Below are 17,208 nucleotides of genomic sequence, written 5' to 3'. Positions count from 1 at the left end.
GTTTTGTCCATTTTTGAAATATTGGCTGTTAAGAAACTGAGGTTAACTATTGCTATATGGATTTCTGGAAGGTACTGGTAACAGAGTGAAAATAAATTCTGTCTTTACTGTAATCTTAAGAACATTTTTCTTGTGTTTTCTTTCCCTTTTCTATTAGGGATTTGGAAATCTTCCCATTTGTATGGCAAAAACTCACCTATCCCTCTCCCATCAGCCTGAGAGGAAGGGCGTTCCCACTGGTTTCATTTTGCCGATTAGTGATGTGAGAGCCAGTATTGGAGCTGGATTCATCTACCCTTTGGTAGGAACGGTGAGTGCAGAGTATTCAACTTGATTACTCCCTTTCCTTTGACCCAGCTTGACAGGGAAGTGCATTTCCTGTTTGCCTCTAAAAATAATGCGTAGAACCAGGTGAGGTCTTGTTTTTCTATAATGATTTTATCCTCACCTTTTTGTAGCTCTACATTGATAGGAAAAGATAACTTGGAAAGTGTAATATCATATAAGAGCTTTGACTACAGGGTTTGAGAGAATGACTCTTGCCATTGGTTCTGTTTCGGATGTTTTTCAGTTTGTCTAGGATACTTAGGCACCCTAATGCTGCAGAGAAATGAATTTACATGTTCATTGCCTTTCCTTATTCAAACTGCAGCCTGTAAATAACTGTAGTTGCATGATTATATTCTAAATGTTAAAGCTTTCATCCATCATTACAAAGCGTTCTGTAGTGTATTTTGATGAAAGGAATTGTGTTAGGAAAAAGTGTATGATTAAAATGATTGCTTTTCAGCTGCTGAGCCTGATCTGTTCCTAGTCCTTGTGAGCATCTCTGCTGATCCTGTAAAACTAAGTTCTGGTGGGAAGGAATGGGTTTCTAAGGGCAGAAGTAGTATCACATTCTTTGTCCTTTTTTTGAGATTTAAACAATGAGGTGCTAAAAAGAGGCAATTGTCATCCTTTCTTCCTACCTGTCCTTAAAGGTACAGACTGAGATTAGGAAGCTCCTGATAGATTCTTCCCTGGCATGCCTTATCAAAGTAGCTGAGAAGCTAGTTAGCTCAGGCCTTTTGCCAGTCAGGCACATCTTATTCCAAACAGTAGTTGAAGTGCAGCTGACATCTCATAGCATGAATTATTACTAATAAGTAGCTGATTCATGAGATGGTGCTGGAGAAGGGATGCAAAAGCCATTGCGTTTCCGGAAAGAGTACTCTCCCAATGTTATCTCGTCTTCCCAGAGCATGGCCCGATTTCCTTGTGTAGCAGTACGCTTAGGAAAGGTTGAAAGTTTCTAATCTATTGTTTTGAATTCTCTCTGAAACAATCAAGTGTTTGAAATGAGGAAGGAAGTACTTTCTGACCAGGAGAGTTCCTGGAGTTCAGGAAACTGTGTCACTTTAACTCACTGGACCTGGGGATACGCTTTCCTTCTGCATGGCCACATTATGCGTATCCACCAGAAGTGGAGTGCAGCTGTGCGTTTAAATTATGTAAGACCAAATTCCAGTTACTGGTGACAGAATAAAAAAAAAAAATATGTCAGAAGTTCTAGTATCTCCTTCATGGCCTGGATTCAAGTTTGCACTGGAAGTTGCATGTCATAAAGTTGCGAAAAGGAGTGAATGTGAAGAATGGGCAGCAACTGCTTCAAATCCATGAGGGAGCTATTTTGTCGGATGTCAGAGTGAAATGTTCTTGGGTTGAGCTTTCTGAATGAGTCATACTCTGCACAATTCAACACAAACTAGCTGCAGTTCAGCCTCATAAATCCCTAGGAACTGTCCATAGGAGCAGTATGGACCAAACAAGTTCAAGGATTTCCTCTCATTTTTGGTTTCCACCTAGAATCAAAAAATATGGTTCTTATAAAAGACTCTGGTGAGAGGTGATATAGCCATGGAACCTTTCCCTTATCAGGAGCTGGGTAGGCAGTATACTCTTAGTGTTATGTATTCCAAGAGTGTTTGTAGGGCAAGGTACTGTGTAAACATAAGATCCCCAAGAGCTAAAAATCTAAACAGACAGACATCAATCATTGGTTGTTTGGAAAATATTGCTAAAGCTCAGGAATGTGGGACAGAAGACTCCTTGGAACCATCACAATTGCTACAAATCAAAACAAACAGATGAATATGAATGTATTCTTAACACCCTTATCATACAATTCTTTCTCTAGAATTAAATTTATGGGAAGAGGTCCAACTTGCTGCCTTTCAGAATTAAGAATTGTGATCATCAGGAAACAAAATCTCATAACAGAGTTGTACCACTACTTTTGAGATCACTTTTCTATTTTGCCGCCTTCAGATTTTTTTTGTGTTGCTGTCAGCAATGTGTTGCTGTCAGCAATTAAGTCTTAAGGCTAGTGGTGCTTTTTAAGTTGTGCAAGAAGGAATATTTTTGATGTCAGGTTCCGAAACTGAGTCAGGTTCCTTTGACAGTTCTCTTACTAATAAAGCTATCCAAAAATGTCTACAAGAACAAAGCAAGTATAAAAGGGCATGTCCTGAAGGCTTAAAGTGGCTGGAGGTCAGATGCTATGAGTGGAAGGATTACAGAAATCCTGGTGACAGCATATGGTGAAAGCATCCAGTTATGACAGTGGATTAGGTTTCTTTACGCAGGAAAAAAGGAGCAGTATATATTTTTTTCCTTTCATTGCTTGCTGTCTAATTGTATTAATGGAATAGGATCCTTAATACCTGAGCTGCTTAGAGCCATCTTATAGCTAAGAGCTTTCTGATGCCAGAATAAATGCTATTGGACAACACATTCGTTAAAGTTTTAATGATAATTCTGATGCTCATTAAATGTCAAACTCCACTCTCAAAGCACAATTTTTACTGGACAAGCTCCTCTCACTCGAATCTGGCAGAACTTTTTAGTGATAAAACAGGTTGTTAGAAATCTGCTCCAATTTAATTGGGAGGAGCATTGCAAATGAAAGAGAGAAGTACTGCTGAAAGATAATAAACTATCTGCAGCGACTAGCATTTGTAGTTTAACCTTGACGTTAGCACATGTAAATTAATAAGATTTGTATTTACCCCAACACTGACAGGCAATCTTTTTTTTTTTTCTTTTTTTAAACTAAATATTTAACGTGTTTTCTTCATATTCTCTAAGCAATATTTGTTTTGTATTATGGTTGGCTCTGGTTCCCTTACAGCATGGAAGTCTTTCCAGGAAAAATGAACTGAGCCTTATCGGAGGAAATCAGCAGTGAAACAAGAGGTGCATTTAATTAACACTGGCACAGCTTTTATCCAAGTTCTCTGCGACCATGACCCAGAGGGCTACATCACTCTCACAGGTGGACTGTTGACATCATTGCTTGGCTCAACAGAGTGATGGCAGGAAGGTTGCTGGAGTACATGTAGGAAACCAGTGAGGTCATTCACTAGCAATGCTTGGGTGGAGAATTATTAGATTTTTGTAGTATGTGTGTTTCTCTCAACCCCCACCCAAAAAGCCATTGCAGTTTGGTGCTTTCTCACATTCAGCCACGTTTCCGTTGTTCTTTCTCTTTCATGCGATGTGCAAGAATGCAGGCTGGCCATGGAAGCAAAACCTGCTGTCTTTTGCCTTTGTGAAGCGACACTGCCAAATCATTGGTGCAAGTCATACAGCTGTGTTTGAATCACACTGCAATTTTTAAATATGCACTACCCTTTTCCAGCCATGCACTTTTGTTTTAATGGGTTAAAATTACAGGCAAGGTCCCTTTGAAAATATCTGGAGCCTTTGGAGCCACACCAGCTCCCAGATTCTCACAATGAACTTATATCCTTCGGACATCAATATATCTGAAGAAAGGTCTGTCTGTTAGAGCAGTATTATTTTTTTCCCCATACAGAAAGCAGTTCAAGTCTCTGGAACTAGTTCTGGAACTATATCCTTCAGGAAGGAACTCTTGAGGTGACCCAGTATGGTTTGACAGCAGTTTATGGGAGTGATAAAGCCCTAATTCACTTGTAGGTGAGAGCCAGGACTGTCCTTCTAAAATATTACCTGAGTATTGTAAGGGAGAAAAGACAGTAAAAGTAAATATTTTTATCAATTGTTTTAGAAGGAAAATACTGTTCCCTGTTGAATTAATTTCTTCTTTCATTGTGGTTAAGAGCTTAACGTGTTTTGAGGGTGTCCTTTGAACATAAGCTGGAGTCCAGGCCCACCTGGAGTGAAATTGCAGTTTCCCAGTGGTGTGTGAGGCCCAAGTTGTCTCCAAACTGTCATTTTGTCACTTCTGTTAGGCTCTTTTATGGGACAGCTGAATAATTACTGGTGGATTGCCCAAGTCGTCCTGACAATCTGTGTAGCATAGGGTGATTTTTCAAAAACATGAATGATGGTGAGATTTATACCTGCCTTGTAAAGCATTTAGCTTGCAATGCAATTTGATATCATTTACAGAGGAGTAGTGCTCTGCTAAGTATTCTGACCTCTCTCAGTCCAACCCTGGTGATGTGGCATTTGGCACCTGCCTTTGGTGCTGTATAGTTGCTGTGTTGTAGGAGCGCTCCGAAGTCCCCAAACAGCTAGCTCTAAAAATACTAGGTGCTCATAGACTCCGCAGGCTGGTCTTGAGATAACTGCAGTAAGCATGGAAAAAGTAACAGAAAAGGAAAGCTATGAAGTTAAACTCACATGGGAAATGTAGGTTAGCAATTGTGCAGCTCTGAATTGAAAAATGCTAACAGGAAAAGAAAAGCCCACGCTCTCCTCTGTTAGATGATGTGCCTTCACATTTATTACAGTAGGTGTTATCCCTCTCGGGAAGGAGGGAGAGAGTTTTTCTGAATTACACACGCCACGTTGTTCCTGAACAGTGACCAGGTGTGCACATGCAGAAATGCTGAACAATGTTACGCTTGGTGGAAGGCTGATGAATTATTCAGGGTAGGGTTGATAGGGCAGGGGGTGAGCACATGGGTAAGATCAACGTCTGGAAGTGAAGGTGAGGACAGTCAACTTTAGTTCATTGGGTTTAAAAGCTCGAGGCTGAAAGATGCTTAGTGTAATAACAGCAAATCCCCCGTGTTCCTTGGTGGATTGCATGATGTGGTTGTGGCGGTATTGGCTTGGCCAGAGAGAGTCTCTGTAGATGTGGCAAAAATAGGCCCAAGTGAATGATTTAGCTGAAGGGATGAGGAAAAAGTTGTAGATTATAATGAAAAGGAGTATGTGGCAGCCTTTGGAAATGTCCCAGGTGTGCGCACTTTGAGGCAGTTAAAATTCAAGGATGATTATGGCTATTTGTGGTGAGAAGATGGGAATAGAAGATTGAGGGGAGGATTGGAAAGACGGAGTTAGCTGGAAAGGAAAAGAAGTTAAATTGAGAGTTATACCAGTGGGAGGAGATACCTGTGAAATGATTTGATGTACATGGAGAACTGGAAATGGGTACTGAAGTAAAAGCCACAAGGGTAAAAAAGATTTGAAGATGTTCCAAAACCGTCAGTTGAAACAATGTCATAATCCAAGATGTGGCCAGGAAGAAGTCATGGGAGTAATTGATGGATGTAGTTACAGGAGAGCAGAACATGCCTTGCTGATGACTAAGGATTTTTTTAAATTGGAGAGAAAAAGAGTAGAGTTTAGCTGGCTTGAAAAATTTATTATCAGCTCTGTAACTTTTGAAGGTACATAGAAAAGAATGCATTTAAATGATAGTTCAGAAATTTCCATATGCTCTGAGCATTTGCTGTTTACTTCAACTGTTTTAAACTGATGTGGATAAGCCAGTCCTTGTTGGAAATATGGAGTAAATATACTTGGCTTCAGATCATCGCACCTCCCTGCCATGGCTGTGACACAGACATATGGTAAATTCCCTCTCACACCCTCAAAAAATCCCCCAACAAACCCAAAAACCAAAGAGCCTCGCTTTCCCCTGTGGCATTTAGAAATATCTTGACAGATAATGGAAGCAATTCACTTAGATTCTGTGTAGTTCATGCTCTCTCTTGACTGCTCTGTTTGTTTGCTAGTAAGCGTTATTTAACCTACGTGATAATATAGTACAACGTATTGCCTTTTTGGAATGAAAGACCAGGTCCCATTGCTGGCTGTATCGGCAAAATTAATTTGCAGTTTATTACAGCTTCCTTCAACCTAGCCTTACATTCCTCAAGGGCCAGTGCTTGTAGTTAGCAGAACTAAAGAAATTATTTTGCTTTGTTTTCTATTGAGAAGAAAAAAGAAGTTGTGTAGGCATGTGTGTTATTTCAGCAAACTGAAGAGTTCAAGAGTTGGAGTTCATCCTGTTTTTTGACAGGATGAAACCATTATACAACATATCACAGAAGAAAATAGACCCTGTGGTTTGGTAAGCTATTTAATGTTTAGATTAGATGAGATTTTTCTCAATACAACCTCCATTACAAGCAATTTCAGTATGACTATTGTAAAATTAGTTCTTTGTATTCAGTATCCATATTATATATTTTCCCATCTTATTTTAAGCCTTGTTGGAGAAGAATTTTTTTATGCAAATGTTTAAATTTGGCTCTAAACATTTGAAAATGAACTTTTTAATGACAAAAATGAGCCTAGGGCATTTCTTGTATCAGTCAGGTTTCCTTGGTTGTCTTTTCCAAAGATATTTTTATTAAATACATCCAGAGAGATGTAACGTTGTGTTCAAGCTCTTTGCCTTAAATAACAAACATGTGCCACTATTAACTTAAAATAGCTTATCTGAATAGGTCCCTTAAAACAGATGCTTATTTGCAAGTACAAACAGTGACTTTCATCTTTCACTTTAGTCAGTAAGTGATATCCTGAAAATGCATTTTGATAGCCTCCCATCCCTTGCAGTGGGAATTTTCCCTACCCTCCTTTGCTTTGCATGTAAAGGGGTAGAGGACATGGTCAGCCGTGCGATCTCCGTGGAAGGTATGGTCGGTCAGAGCTGCTGCAGAGGAATTTCTTAAACTGGTATGCCTGGATCTCAAATGCTTTAGCACATGGTTTTGGTTAAGACTAGCTGACTCGACACATCAGCTCAGGCAGTATGGATTCATTGATCAAGGGTAGTGCCTGGCTAGTGTGGACAAGTTTAAGTGATGCTGGAACAAAGATAACTCATTATGCTCTGAAACGGTTTTCTTCAGCGTGGTTGTTAAATGTCTTGCCCTCATCAGACCTGTGAAGTTGTATGTAATGAACTCAGTGCAGCTGTCTTAGGGTTGCAAATGCCATTAGTGTAGGCAAATGAGAATCACCTGTAGCACACATGTAGCCAAAGGGGGCACCTCTGTGAAAGCGTCATTTGCTCAAGGCCTTCAGAGAGTCTGGGAGCCATTAAGATCCTTACTGTCTGTTCCAGTAAGACCTAACCGTGAGCATGGTCATGCTTTCTATCTGTCTCATTCCCTTGTCTCTGATTTACAGTCCGTGATCCCAGGCGAGAGTGAACATAACTGCATCAGTTAAGAAAGGAAAAAATCAAGAGATTGATATTCTGTATGGAGATAAGGGCACTTTGACTGATGTACATTAGCCTATTTGCATGGGGCTTGCTATTAAAAAAGACATACCAGTTAAAAGTGGGAAGTGCAATTTGGACAGAAGCCAGCAGCAATTTTGGACCACTGCCCTTAGATTTTACGCATGCCTTTGGACATGAAATAGGGACTTTGCAGTGGAAGCGTAAGCATGTGCGAGTTTGAGCAGTTAGTGAAAGCATTGCCGGGCGTTCTCCAGGGCAAAGAGGGAAGCAGGTGGTTGAATTGTGCAGCTCACGGCAGCTTCTCTGTGGTGCAGCAGCGCTGCCTGCCCACCCCGGTCCTCTCCTCCAGCTCAGACTGTGCTGGCAAGAGAGTTGTGCCAACTGCAGAGCAATCAAATGGGTTTGATTAAGGGCTCATTCAATTAAGCGGCCTCATATGTGTGCACTTTGATCAAATGCAAAGAACTCAAAAATCGGTTTATGGGACATCTTGAAACAGCGGTGTATTTTGATGATGTTATCTACACAGCCAATGTACAGACCTGAGCATCAGAGAAGGCAGCCAAGTATTTACTTCTCTCATTCATGGTATTTCGGCTGACTTGCTGCGTAAAGAGGCTGATGCCTCTTGGTGGCCCAGGGGTCACTGAGTCTGATGGCTTTGGGCTGGGCTGGGTATCGCCGCTGCCTGTCTTGGTTCAGCTTGGTAGCAGCAGCAATCCGCTGCACGTAAGGTTGAAATGAAACGATGTCTTGTGCTCCCTATTTTTGTTTGTTCGGTCTGATAAGCTTTTTCAGTTGAAGTCACAGTTTCTGAAAAGGACCCTCATGGTTCAGATTGGAAATTTAGAGATTCAGCCATTTATAAGCAATGGTTACCTTTTAAAACTCCTGTCTACATGCGATTTTTTTGAGAGGCTATTTTATGCTCACTTAAAGAAAAAAACATTGGCCCTTCAGCATTCTTCCAGATACGTTTTTGCAGATTTTAAAAGTATTGATTCCTTGTAAGCAGCAAAATATCTTTATGTTTTGCGTCAAATAACTGAAATTCTTCCAGACTGTCCAGTAAGACAAACTAACTAGCAGATGTAGATAGCTGTATATTTGAGGCTGGTAACTTACTGTTATTGCAACTCTAAAAGTGATTTAGGGCTGATAGCAGGAACCTAGCTGGAGGCTGCAAGTCTGTGACTGAACAGTTTTATTGAGTTCTGGATAAATAAGGTGAAAGATATTTTGAACTTAATAATGTCCCCAGCAACTTGCTTGCTTTCATTAAATTGTGAAATATAGGATGACTACTGCACTAATTAACATTAAGGAGGAATGAATATTTGTGCCTGCTGGTCAAAGGATTATCCTTGTTAAAACAGGAAATGGACTCTGATTTCCTGTTTTCAAGTATTTTCTTCATAAACTTTGCTTGAAAACGTGAGGTTAAAAATAAGTTTTACTTTTACATAGTAAAATATACATATATTATTAGTTTAAAAATAATTTATATGTGGAAGGAAGAGCATTTTCCAAATTGTTTTGTATTGAAATAAATACATCCTGCACATACTTCATAAAATAGCATTTATCAAGAAATTAGAAACTGAACTTCTCTAATTTATTACATTGTGACGTGGGCTTTATAGAAATTATAATACTCAACATTTGCATAATATCACTTTGTATTAGTAGTTTGCCAGACAAGCAAAAATTTGACACACAGTTTTTAAAATAAGGAATCCAGAGATGCAAACATCAAGGTCCCCTGACAAATCAGGGGCAGAGCCACAAATAAAATTCATGATTTCCTGGCCTGCAAAATCATGAAATGTTTATGTCTAAGAATGTGAAGAATAGGATTGGGGTATTTCCATCGGAGTAGGCTGACCTACATTCTGTGGACAACACCAAAAGAAAGTTATGCTGCTACTTCTCCTCCTCTACACCACCCACCCACTCAAAAATTCTAAAGTATTTCCTGAGGTATTCCTCATGTGTCCTTACTTAAGAAAAAAGAAGGTACAAATGCTGGCATGCTGTATTTCACCAGTGGTAAGTGGTAATGGGTTTATTTTGAAAAGACCAAACTTTCTTCACTTCTGAAACTGTGAAATGTCACGACTGGAACATCAGCTTTTGACCGTAACTGAGGAGAGGGTTGCATAAAACCACCTTGATAGCCTATAGCTCAAGAGACATCTCCCAGGTGGAGAGGTCCATTCAAAAAGTATTCTCAGCATGGTACAACAGTGACCCACAGGCTTCTGCAGATACAGCATTTTTGGTACTCGGAGAGACTAGTTGATGCTGAGCTGCAACTGTCATCTGTCTTCCTGTCTGCCCTTCCTGCGCGCTGGTGAACAGCACTTGTTGAAAAATGATTTTGTTCTGTTTTTTTCTTAATAGAAGGAAAGAGAGAATAAGGTGCATATCCTTGTGTGCTTGAGGAAATTCAGTTTCCCAGCAGAAATAATGTTGCATTAGTTGACGACGTTTCGTGTGTCCGGGGCTAAAACCCTGCTATGGGCACCCTGTCAGCTGGTCCAGAACAGTGACTTCCCTCTCTCACACCCATTTCTCTGTGGTGGATATGTCTGCCAGCTTGACCCATCTTTTCTCTCTACCATATTCTTCTTGTGTTTTTTGGGATAAGAGTATATTTAGTTTTACATCAAGATTAAGCCTTTCCAGTTCAATGCCTATGCCACACAGCTGTGGGGAAATTCTGTTTAATGCTTCCTTCTCTTTTACATTGTAAAAGCCAAGAACATTATTTCTTGGCCTGGAGCTGGACTCCTAAGAACAGAACTTTCCATAGGCCTGCAAAGAAGAAATATGATCAGGTATGAGCTAACAGTTGGACAGGTAAAGCAAGAAATAACTTTATCTCTCATCACCATTTTGTTACTGCAATTCCATACAGAAAGGTGTTGGTGTGAGGTATCTTACCAACACCACTGAAACTTCCCGAGTGCTAACTGTGATGCAGCAGCTCATTATGGTATATTTTTGTCATAGAGGAAAATTATGTCAACATTATTTAGCTCCCAGAACTCAACAGCAGCTACAACCACCTCAGCATGGAAAGGCTTAGGCTGACGTGGAGCCCAAGCCCCAGTCTGCCTACGTTTCCTATGTTCGGAAGGTGTGTGCTAGTTCAATATTCCCATGAGGGGCTGTGTGAAGATGGGCTTGGCTGTGGTGACTCCGTAATAAGCCAGTATCAGATGAAATCATGGGTTCGCCACGTGCCGGGCTGTGTGTAAGACCCGTCCTTTCATCTGGGTGTTCCCAGGGCTGAAATCCAGGGCGCTGGGTAGTGGTGTGGTCTGGGACGGCCACAAGAAATCTCAGTGAGATGCAGCACAATAGCAAAGTTGGGCTCATTTGAAGCATTTTAAACTCTTACCTCTGTAAATATCCAGTGGATGATAATGCCATGCTAGCTATACCAATGCTTGATACTTTTAAGGTTAGTGCCTGGCAGCTGGACATTCAGCTTTTGCTTGAAGTCATATAAAGGTGCCTAATATAAATGGAACATCCTCTTTAACCAGTTTCACATTTTTAATAATGTTTTTTTAGGAACATGTCAAGGTTTGGAACTAGTTGTAGGCTAAACAGTTTCTCTCCAGGGACTCAGGATTTTCTGAAAATAAAATCCTACAATTGCATGATATTTTAGGCTGGAGCATCTGACCACACCATCTTTCTTTAATAACCATGTTTCTTTAGGCCACATAAGGAGCCAGGCTTTGGGCTTAATAAGAAAAAGTAGTGACATGAAGAACATCAGAATGAGATGTTCGATCATATGTAGGCATGTTGCAATCGGAAAGAAAATATTTTAAAAGTGTGATCTACGTGTGCTGTCCTACTTAAAGCTCAGCAATACTCCGAAGACTTTGAGTCTAAACATAACCTCAAAGTACATGCTTTCAAGAAAATTAGTGAGAATTAGGTAATCAGGTCACGGTTCCCTTTTCTGCACAGCCGCCCTAAATTCATCAGGGGCTATTTTTTATGTCATTTTCCAAGGTTTTTACTTAACTTTTTCTAGTTGGAGACCACATGTCTGTATCAGCAATTTAAAAAAAGATGGCTAGGTCCAAATCAACTAGTTTTTGTTTCTACAAATACACATAATAACATAAAGTTACTCAGTTTTAATCATCATTTAGCTACCAACACATCAACTATTAAATGCATGCAGGCTTGTGATAGTCACAGAAATATCATTTATGTCTCTTGCAACCCTCAGAAAATTTTTTTCTGATTCTCCCTAAATTCTGGTTGTACAATTAAAGTCTATGGAGGAACATTTGAGTATGTTGATGAGAAAGCTGCACTGATACATGTGAAGGCAATGCCTCTTACAAAGGTGGCAAACCTTTTCTGTGTAGCAAGCCACCTAGCAGGCTAACACCCCACAATACTGAATATTAGGTGTGTTTGAGATAGCCTTCGGGTTTCAATGTTGCAATAAAATAAGCATGCCATGAATGAGAGCAGCAGAGGAATGTGGATAATGTGTTTGCCTTTTAGTAAATCATCAGTAAACTCTAATGCTGAGATGATCTGGTTTTGTTACTTGCTCACTTAATAAAACCTATCAGTAGGCTGAGGCCAGAAGAACTGTGACAGTTCGTCACCTATAGAAACCTGTTGTACTTTTTCTAGTCTTTTTTTAAGCCTCTCTTAGATAAGCGAAAATAAATCTCCTGACCTCATTTTACTCTTCATTTATCTTTTCCGCAAAACCACATGAAATTCAACACCACTTAAAGTTTGTGCTTGGCTCCTTGTTTTCAGTCTCCCGTCAGGGGCAAGGGTGCTGCTGAAGAAGCATCCGCGGGGACATTGCTGAGGCTGTTGTACTCAAACTGGAACCTAAAAGGTGCCTCAGAGAAGTACGGTGTTGAATCACAGTGGTGGTAATTTATTGGAATTTTTGAGAAACGCTGATGACACAGTGTTAGAAAATCTTAAAGAACCATAGAATCATTTAGGTTGGAAAAGACCTTTAAGATCATCAAGCCAAACCATTAACCTAACACTGCCACCCCACCACTAAACCATGTCCCTAAGCACCTTGTCTACCTGTCTTTTAAATACCTCCAGGGGTGGGGACTTGACCACCTCCCTGGGCAGCCCATTCCAGTGCCTGACAATCCTTTCTGTGAAGAAATTTTTCCTAATGTCTAACCTAAACCTGCCCTGGCACAACTTCAGACTAAGCTATATTATGCTTTTTTCTCTTTTAGGTAATACTATACATAGCACCCCCAAAAGTGCCAAAAAAGAAGTAGTAACATCACATAGGTGGTATCACTGAGTTGGTTTTCCCCAGTTCCATTTACAACACTTGCCTCTTGCTGCTTAGAAATTACTGCATTTGCACTACTGTCAAAAACTCAGTGTTAATCTGGGAGTTTGTCAAGAAAGCTGTACAACAAAAGCTGCGACTTTTACATCTCTGATCTGTGAAATAAGCCAAAATACTGGGGTCTGTGGTTTTTATGCTGCAGAAAAACCCCACTGGTAGAGTTGGGTATCCTACATGCAGTACCGTTCATATGGTAAGATTATGAATGCCCTGTTTCCCTGGGCAAAGAGGAGTTCCCTTACAAGCAGCTCCAGGCCTCGTTCAGCCAGCGCTTGTTCGGAAAGGCTGTCCTGCAGATTTTTCTCGCCATGCTTTTGGCCCAGCTCCAGTGTCTGGTTTCCAAGAGTGTTACTACTATGCAGGATGCGTGCCTGTTTGAAAGCAGTGCTTTCATAGCGCTTCTGCTCTCCTATCGTTTTACTGTTTTGTAACTGCCCACGCACATCCAGCCCTACCACGGTGTGTTCAGACTCTTGTATGCTCTGTATCGGTATCCAGAGGAAATGTATGTGCTATACAGTTTGGTTCCTACTCAGCTTTGCCATTGACCAGCATTTTGAGTGGTATCTCTTTCTTCTTGAAACTGGTTTAAAAATTGCTGTGTATTCGTGTTGAAAGGGCAGTTTTCCACCCATCAGTTTGTACATGTTTGACTCAGTTCCTAATGTTATTACTGGAGGTGGAGTGCAATGAATGGCCCAGTCATCTTTTGATGTAAGGAGAATTTCCTTAGAGAGAAATATAAATTGTGAGAATGAGTTTGTTGGTAGAAGGAGGAGTTTAGTTTGATCATCAGGTGTTCATGGAAAATTTCACTATAACTGAAAAACAGAGATTTCTGCTGACTGTTGAGAGTATTAAGAATCATAATTCTGCTGTTTATCCCCATTTTGTTTGAATTATGGACTGCATCGAAAACACCTGCATTTATTTACTCATTGCATTAAACCATGCAGTTTGTCTTAGGTGTGTTCAATTTTGTTACACTTTATTGCAACAAATTGATAAATACCATAGATAACCATCAGCTCTTCATGATAGCAGTCAAAAGCCTAACCTTTTTCGCCCCTCCTTTTTCACTCCTCCTTTTTTTCCCCCTCTTTTTTTTTTTTTCTCCTCCTTGGAGCTGTTTTGGCAGCTGGAGGCAGTTTTTATTTTGATACATTTGACATAAAGTATGGCATGTGTCCAGTTTGGGAAGAAGAAAAGCTGGTGGAAAAAAAAAATTCCAGCATTGTATTATAGAAATCAAGAATATGCTTTATGGTCCATCAAGTAGAAACAGGTTTTGGTTTCAGCTCAGGATATACATGGGAATAAACTGCAATTAAGGGCTTTTTTTTTTTTTATTTAAAGGGAGAGAATTTAGCTGTGTTGTTGGCACCATAATTTTATTTAAAGGGAGAGAATTTAGCTGTGTTGTAACTTAAAATGTAACTTATAACTTAAATGTAACTTGTAACTTAAAATGTAACTTAACATTTTATGGAAACAAAATGGAAAACTAGATTATGGCATATATTAAAAATAGAATGTGTAACTTAAAAATTTGGGGACACAGCCAAGAGGAAGTTGTATATTAAAAAAAAAAAAAACCAATAACCACATATATGCTTATATAGGGATGGATCACTCCAGGGCTGAAAGGCATATGTATCCAAATGCGGCGTTTTTCTGTGTGGTCAGAATTTCAAAATGAGCATGCCGGTGAATGCCCTGAGTTCATTCAAAGCGTGTAGATGTTTCCATGTGCTTGCAAGGCCTGTGCAGAAGGGCAGGAGCATGCGTACCCCCAAAGTGTATATGCAGATATCATCTTTCTTGCGCCTGTGCAGTTGTAAAGGGGGGACTTGCTGGCCCCATCTCTGCATCACTCAAACCCACCTTCTGCTTCCTGACTCTGAAGCGTTACAGCCTTTTGCATTAGGGTCACGATGTTTTGTCCTTCCAGGCTTGCCAAAAAGGACAGAGGGTGGGGAGGGATGTCAGTTAGAGGGCTTCTGGCTTCTTCAGAGGGGGGAGTGAGCCAGGGAATGTACTGACTGAAAGGCGTGTTCTTAATGCTACTTGCTTGAGCAGTAAGCAGCTCTGACATCCTAAATCTGATCTCAAAAAGTGCTGAACTCTTCCTGATCTTCAGCTCTCTGCCCTAGTTCTCCTTCCCATCTTGTCTTATTGTTTGTAGGCTGCTGTGGCTGACTCTGTATTAACTTCAGGCATAATCTCGAGAAACCATGGCAGGCTGCAGTTATAGACTCTTGTCAAATGGGATCCCCGAAAAACCTAATTTAGCTCTTGCCACAGAATGAGCTTCCACTTGTACATTTTTTTTTATAAGATGTGCTTTTCCTTCCAGTAAACTTCATTCTGTAGTTTTGTGAAAAACAAGAAGAAAGTGAAAAGGTAATTTGTGTGGACCCTCAAGGAATTTATTACAGGTAAAATCAGATAAAAGTTGACAAATTAAGGGTAAACTTGGAGAAAAGGTTGACAAGTGCATAAACTACATTCACTGTACTTGCAAAATGAATGTTTTCATTCAAACCTTCACCTAAAACCATTTTATCTGAAGTGCAAAGCTCTCTCTGGTATGGGCCAATGCTGTGAGCGACCTGTTGGTTGTGTTACATTAGCATGTCATTTTGTATGAGGTAAAATTACCTACAGGATCATATTAAACTGAAATTGGAATGCTCATTTGTAAAGTGAGGAGAAACCACCAGGCATTCAGAGGAGGACAGGCTAAGCCTGTTCTCGTTTGGGGTTGTGATTAGGTCTGCTTTTCTACATAGATGAGTGTTCAGCACTAATGGAAGCCATGGGGAAGCCTTGCCAGGTACTTTGTATTAGCTTTGTCCCATGTATTAAATAAGTCGGATTCATGAGAATTACAGAAGATAAATCTACTGAGGTGGGATTAAAAGCAGGTCATATAGGACGATACTTTTCTTACAAACAATGGGCACAATTGTAGGAGCTGTTATAATCCAACAGAAAACCAACAAAACTCAAAGGGTTGTTGTAGATTTATGGAAAACAAGTCCAGATCTAATTGACTTTTTTGGGTTTTAAAGACAAAATGAGGAGGGATGTGCTCGTTTAACATAAATGTGTCTTGGACCCATCCTTTTCTGTTTCATGTATCCCATGATGTACTTGAGCCCAGTTCTGGAAGAAACTGTAGGGGCACTAGATCTATAGAGGAAACCAGATGCTGAAATTGTTTTTCAAATCTGTAGAAATAATGGAAAACAATTATTTCCTAAAAAGGTAAAAAAGGAAATCAGGTGTAAATATTTCTGCCTTTTCACTACCTCTGAACAGTGTTATTTTCACTGCACAATTTTAACAGCTCTATATAATTTCCATGGAATAAAAGATTAATTACATTTTAAATTATCTGGCTTTGGATGCAATGGCATATTGAATCCTAATTCCATGGAGAATGGGTTTTACGATGCGTATGATAAATTCTTAGTAAGTAGTTCCATACTGCTAAAGTAGTTCCATTCTTAACATGTATTTCTCAGAAAACCTCAACATCTTTGTATTTGTTACATTGTTAAATGCTGGATTCTGCATTTAGGGTGGAGTCACGCTGGGCACAAGTATAAATTGGAGAGGGGTGGCTGGAGAGCAGCCCTGCAGAACGGGACCTGGGGGTGCAGGTTGGCAGCAGGCTCAGTGTGAGCCAGCAGTGAGCCCTGGCAGCCAGGAGGGCAAACCCTACCCAGGGGGGCATCAAACACAGCACAGCCAGCCAGGCAGAAGAGGTGATTTATCCTGCTGTGTTCAGTGTTGGTGCCGCCTGACCTCGAGTGCTGTCTGCAGCTTTGGGCCCCACAACTTAAGAAGGGTGTGAAGGTCCTTGAATGCGTCCAGAGGAAGGTAACAAATCTGGTGGAAGGGCTGGAAGGAATGTCCCCTGAGGAGCAGCTGAGGACTTTGGGCTTGTCTAGTTTGGAGAAGAGGAGGCTGAGGGGCGACCTCATTGCTCTCTACAGCTTCCTGAGGAGGGGACATGGTGAGGGAGGTGCTGAGCTCTTCTCCCTGGTATCTAGTGATAGGACATGGGGGAATGATTCAAAGCTGTGCCAGGGGAGGTTTAAACTGGAAGCATTTGCCAAGAGGGTGGTCAAACACTGGAACAGGCTTCCTAGAGAGGTGGTTGATGCCCCACGCCTGTCAATGTTTAATCAGGGTTTGGACGATGCCCTTAATAACAGACCTTAACTTTTGGTCAGCCTTGAAATGGTCAGGCAGTTGGACCAGATGATCGTGGTAGGTTCCTTCCAACTGAAATTCTCCTCTCTCTCCTCTCCCTCTCCCTCTCCCCTCTCCCTCTCCCCTCTCCCTCCCCTCTCTCTCTCCC

The 17,208-nt window shown here is 40.6% G+C and overlaps 1 protein-coding gene across 1 annotated transcript in view; it reads left to right on the top strand.

Annotated features, from left to right (window-relative positions):
- The window catches only part of MTHFD1L (methylenetetrahydrofolate dehydrogenase (NADP+ dependent) 1 like), a 158,033-nt gene that overhangs the window by 109,668 nt on the left and 31,157 nt on the right, over positions 1-17,208 (top strand). The window contains exon 26 of the mRNA XM_035902367.1: positions 158-310. Within this exon, the coding sequence (XP_035758260.1) occupies positions 158-310 (153 nt within the window). The remainder of the gene's footprint in view (positions 1-157; positions 311-17,208) is intronic.

Source organism: Egretta garzetta, unplaced genomic scaffold (assembly GCF_000687185.1).
Source record: "Egretta garzetta isolate BGI_Z169 unplaced genomic scaffold, ASM68718v1 scaffold139, whole genome shotgun sequence".
In the NCBI taxonomy this organism is placed as follows: domain Eukaryota; kingdom Metazoa; phylum Chordata; class Aves; order Pelecaniformes; family Ardeidae; genus Egretta; species Egretta garzetta.
Note: the sequence above shows the minus strand (reverse complement) of the source record. Positions and strands in the feature narration are given on the sequence as shown.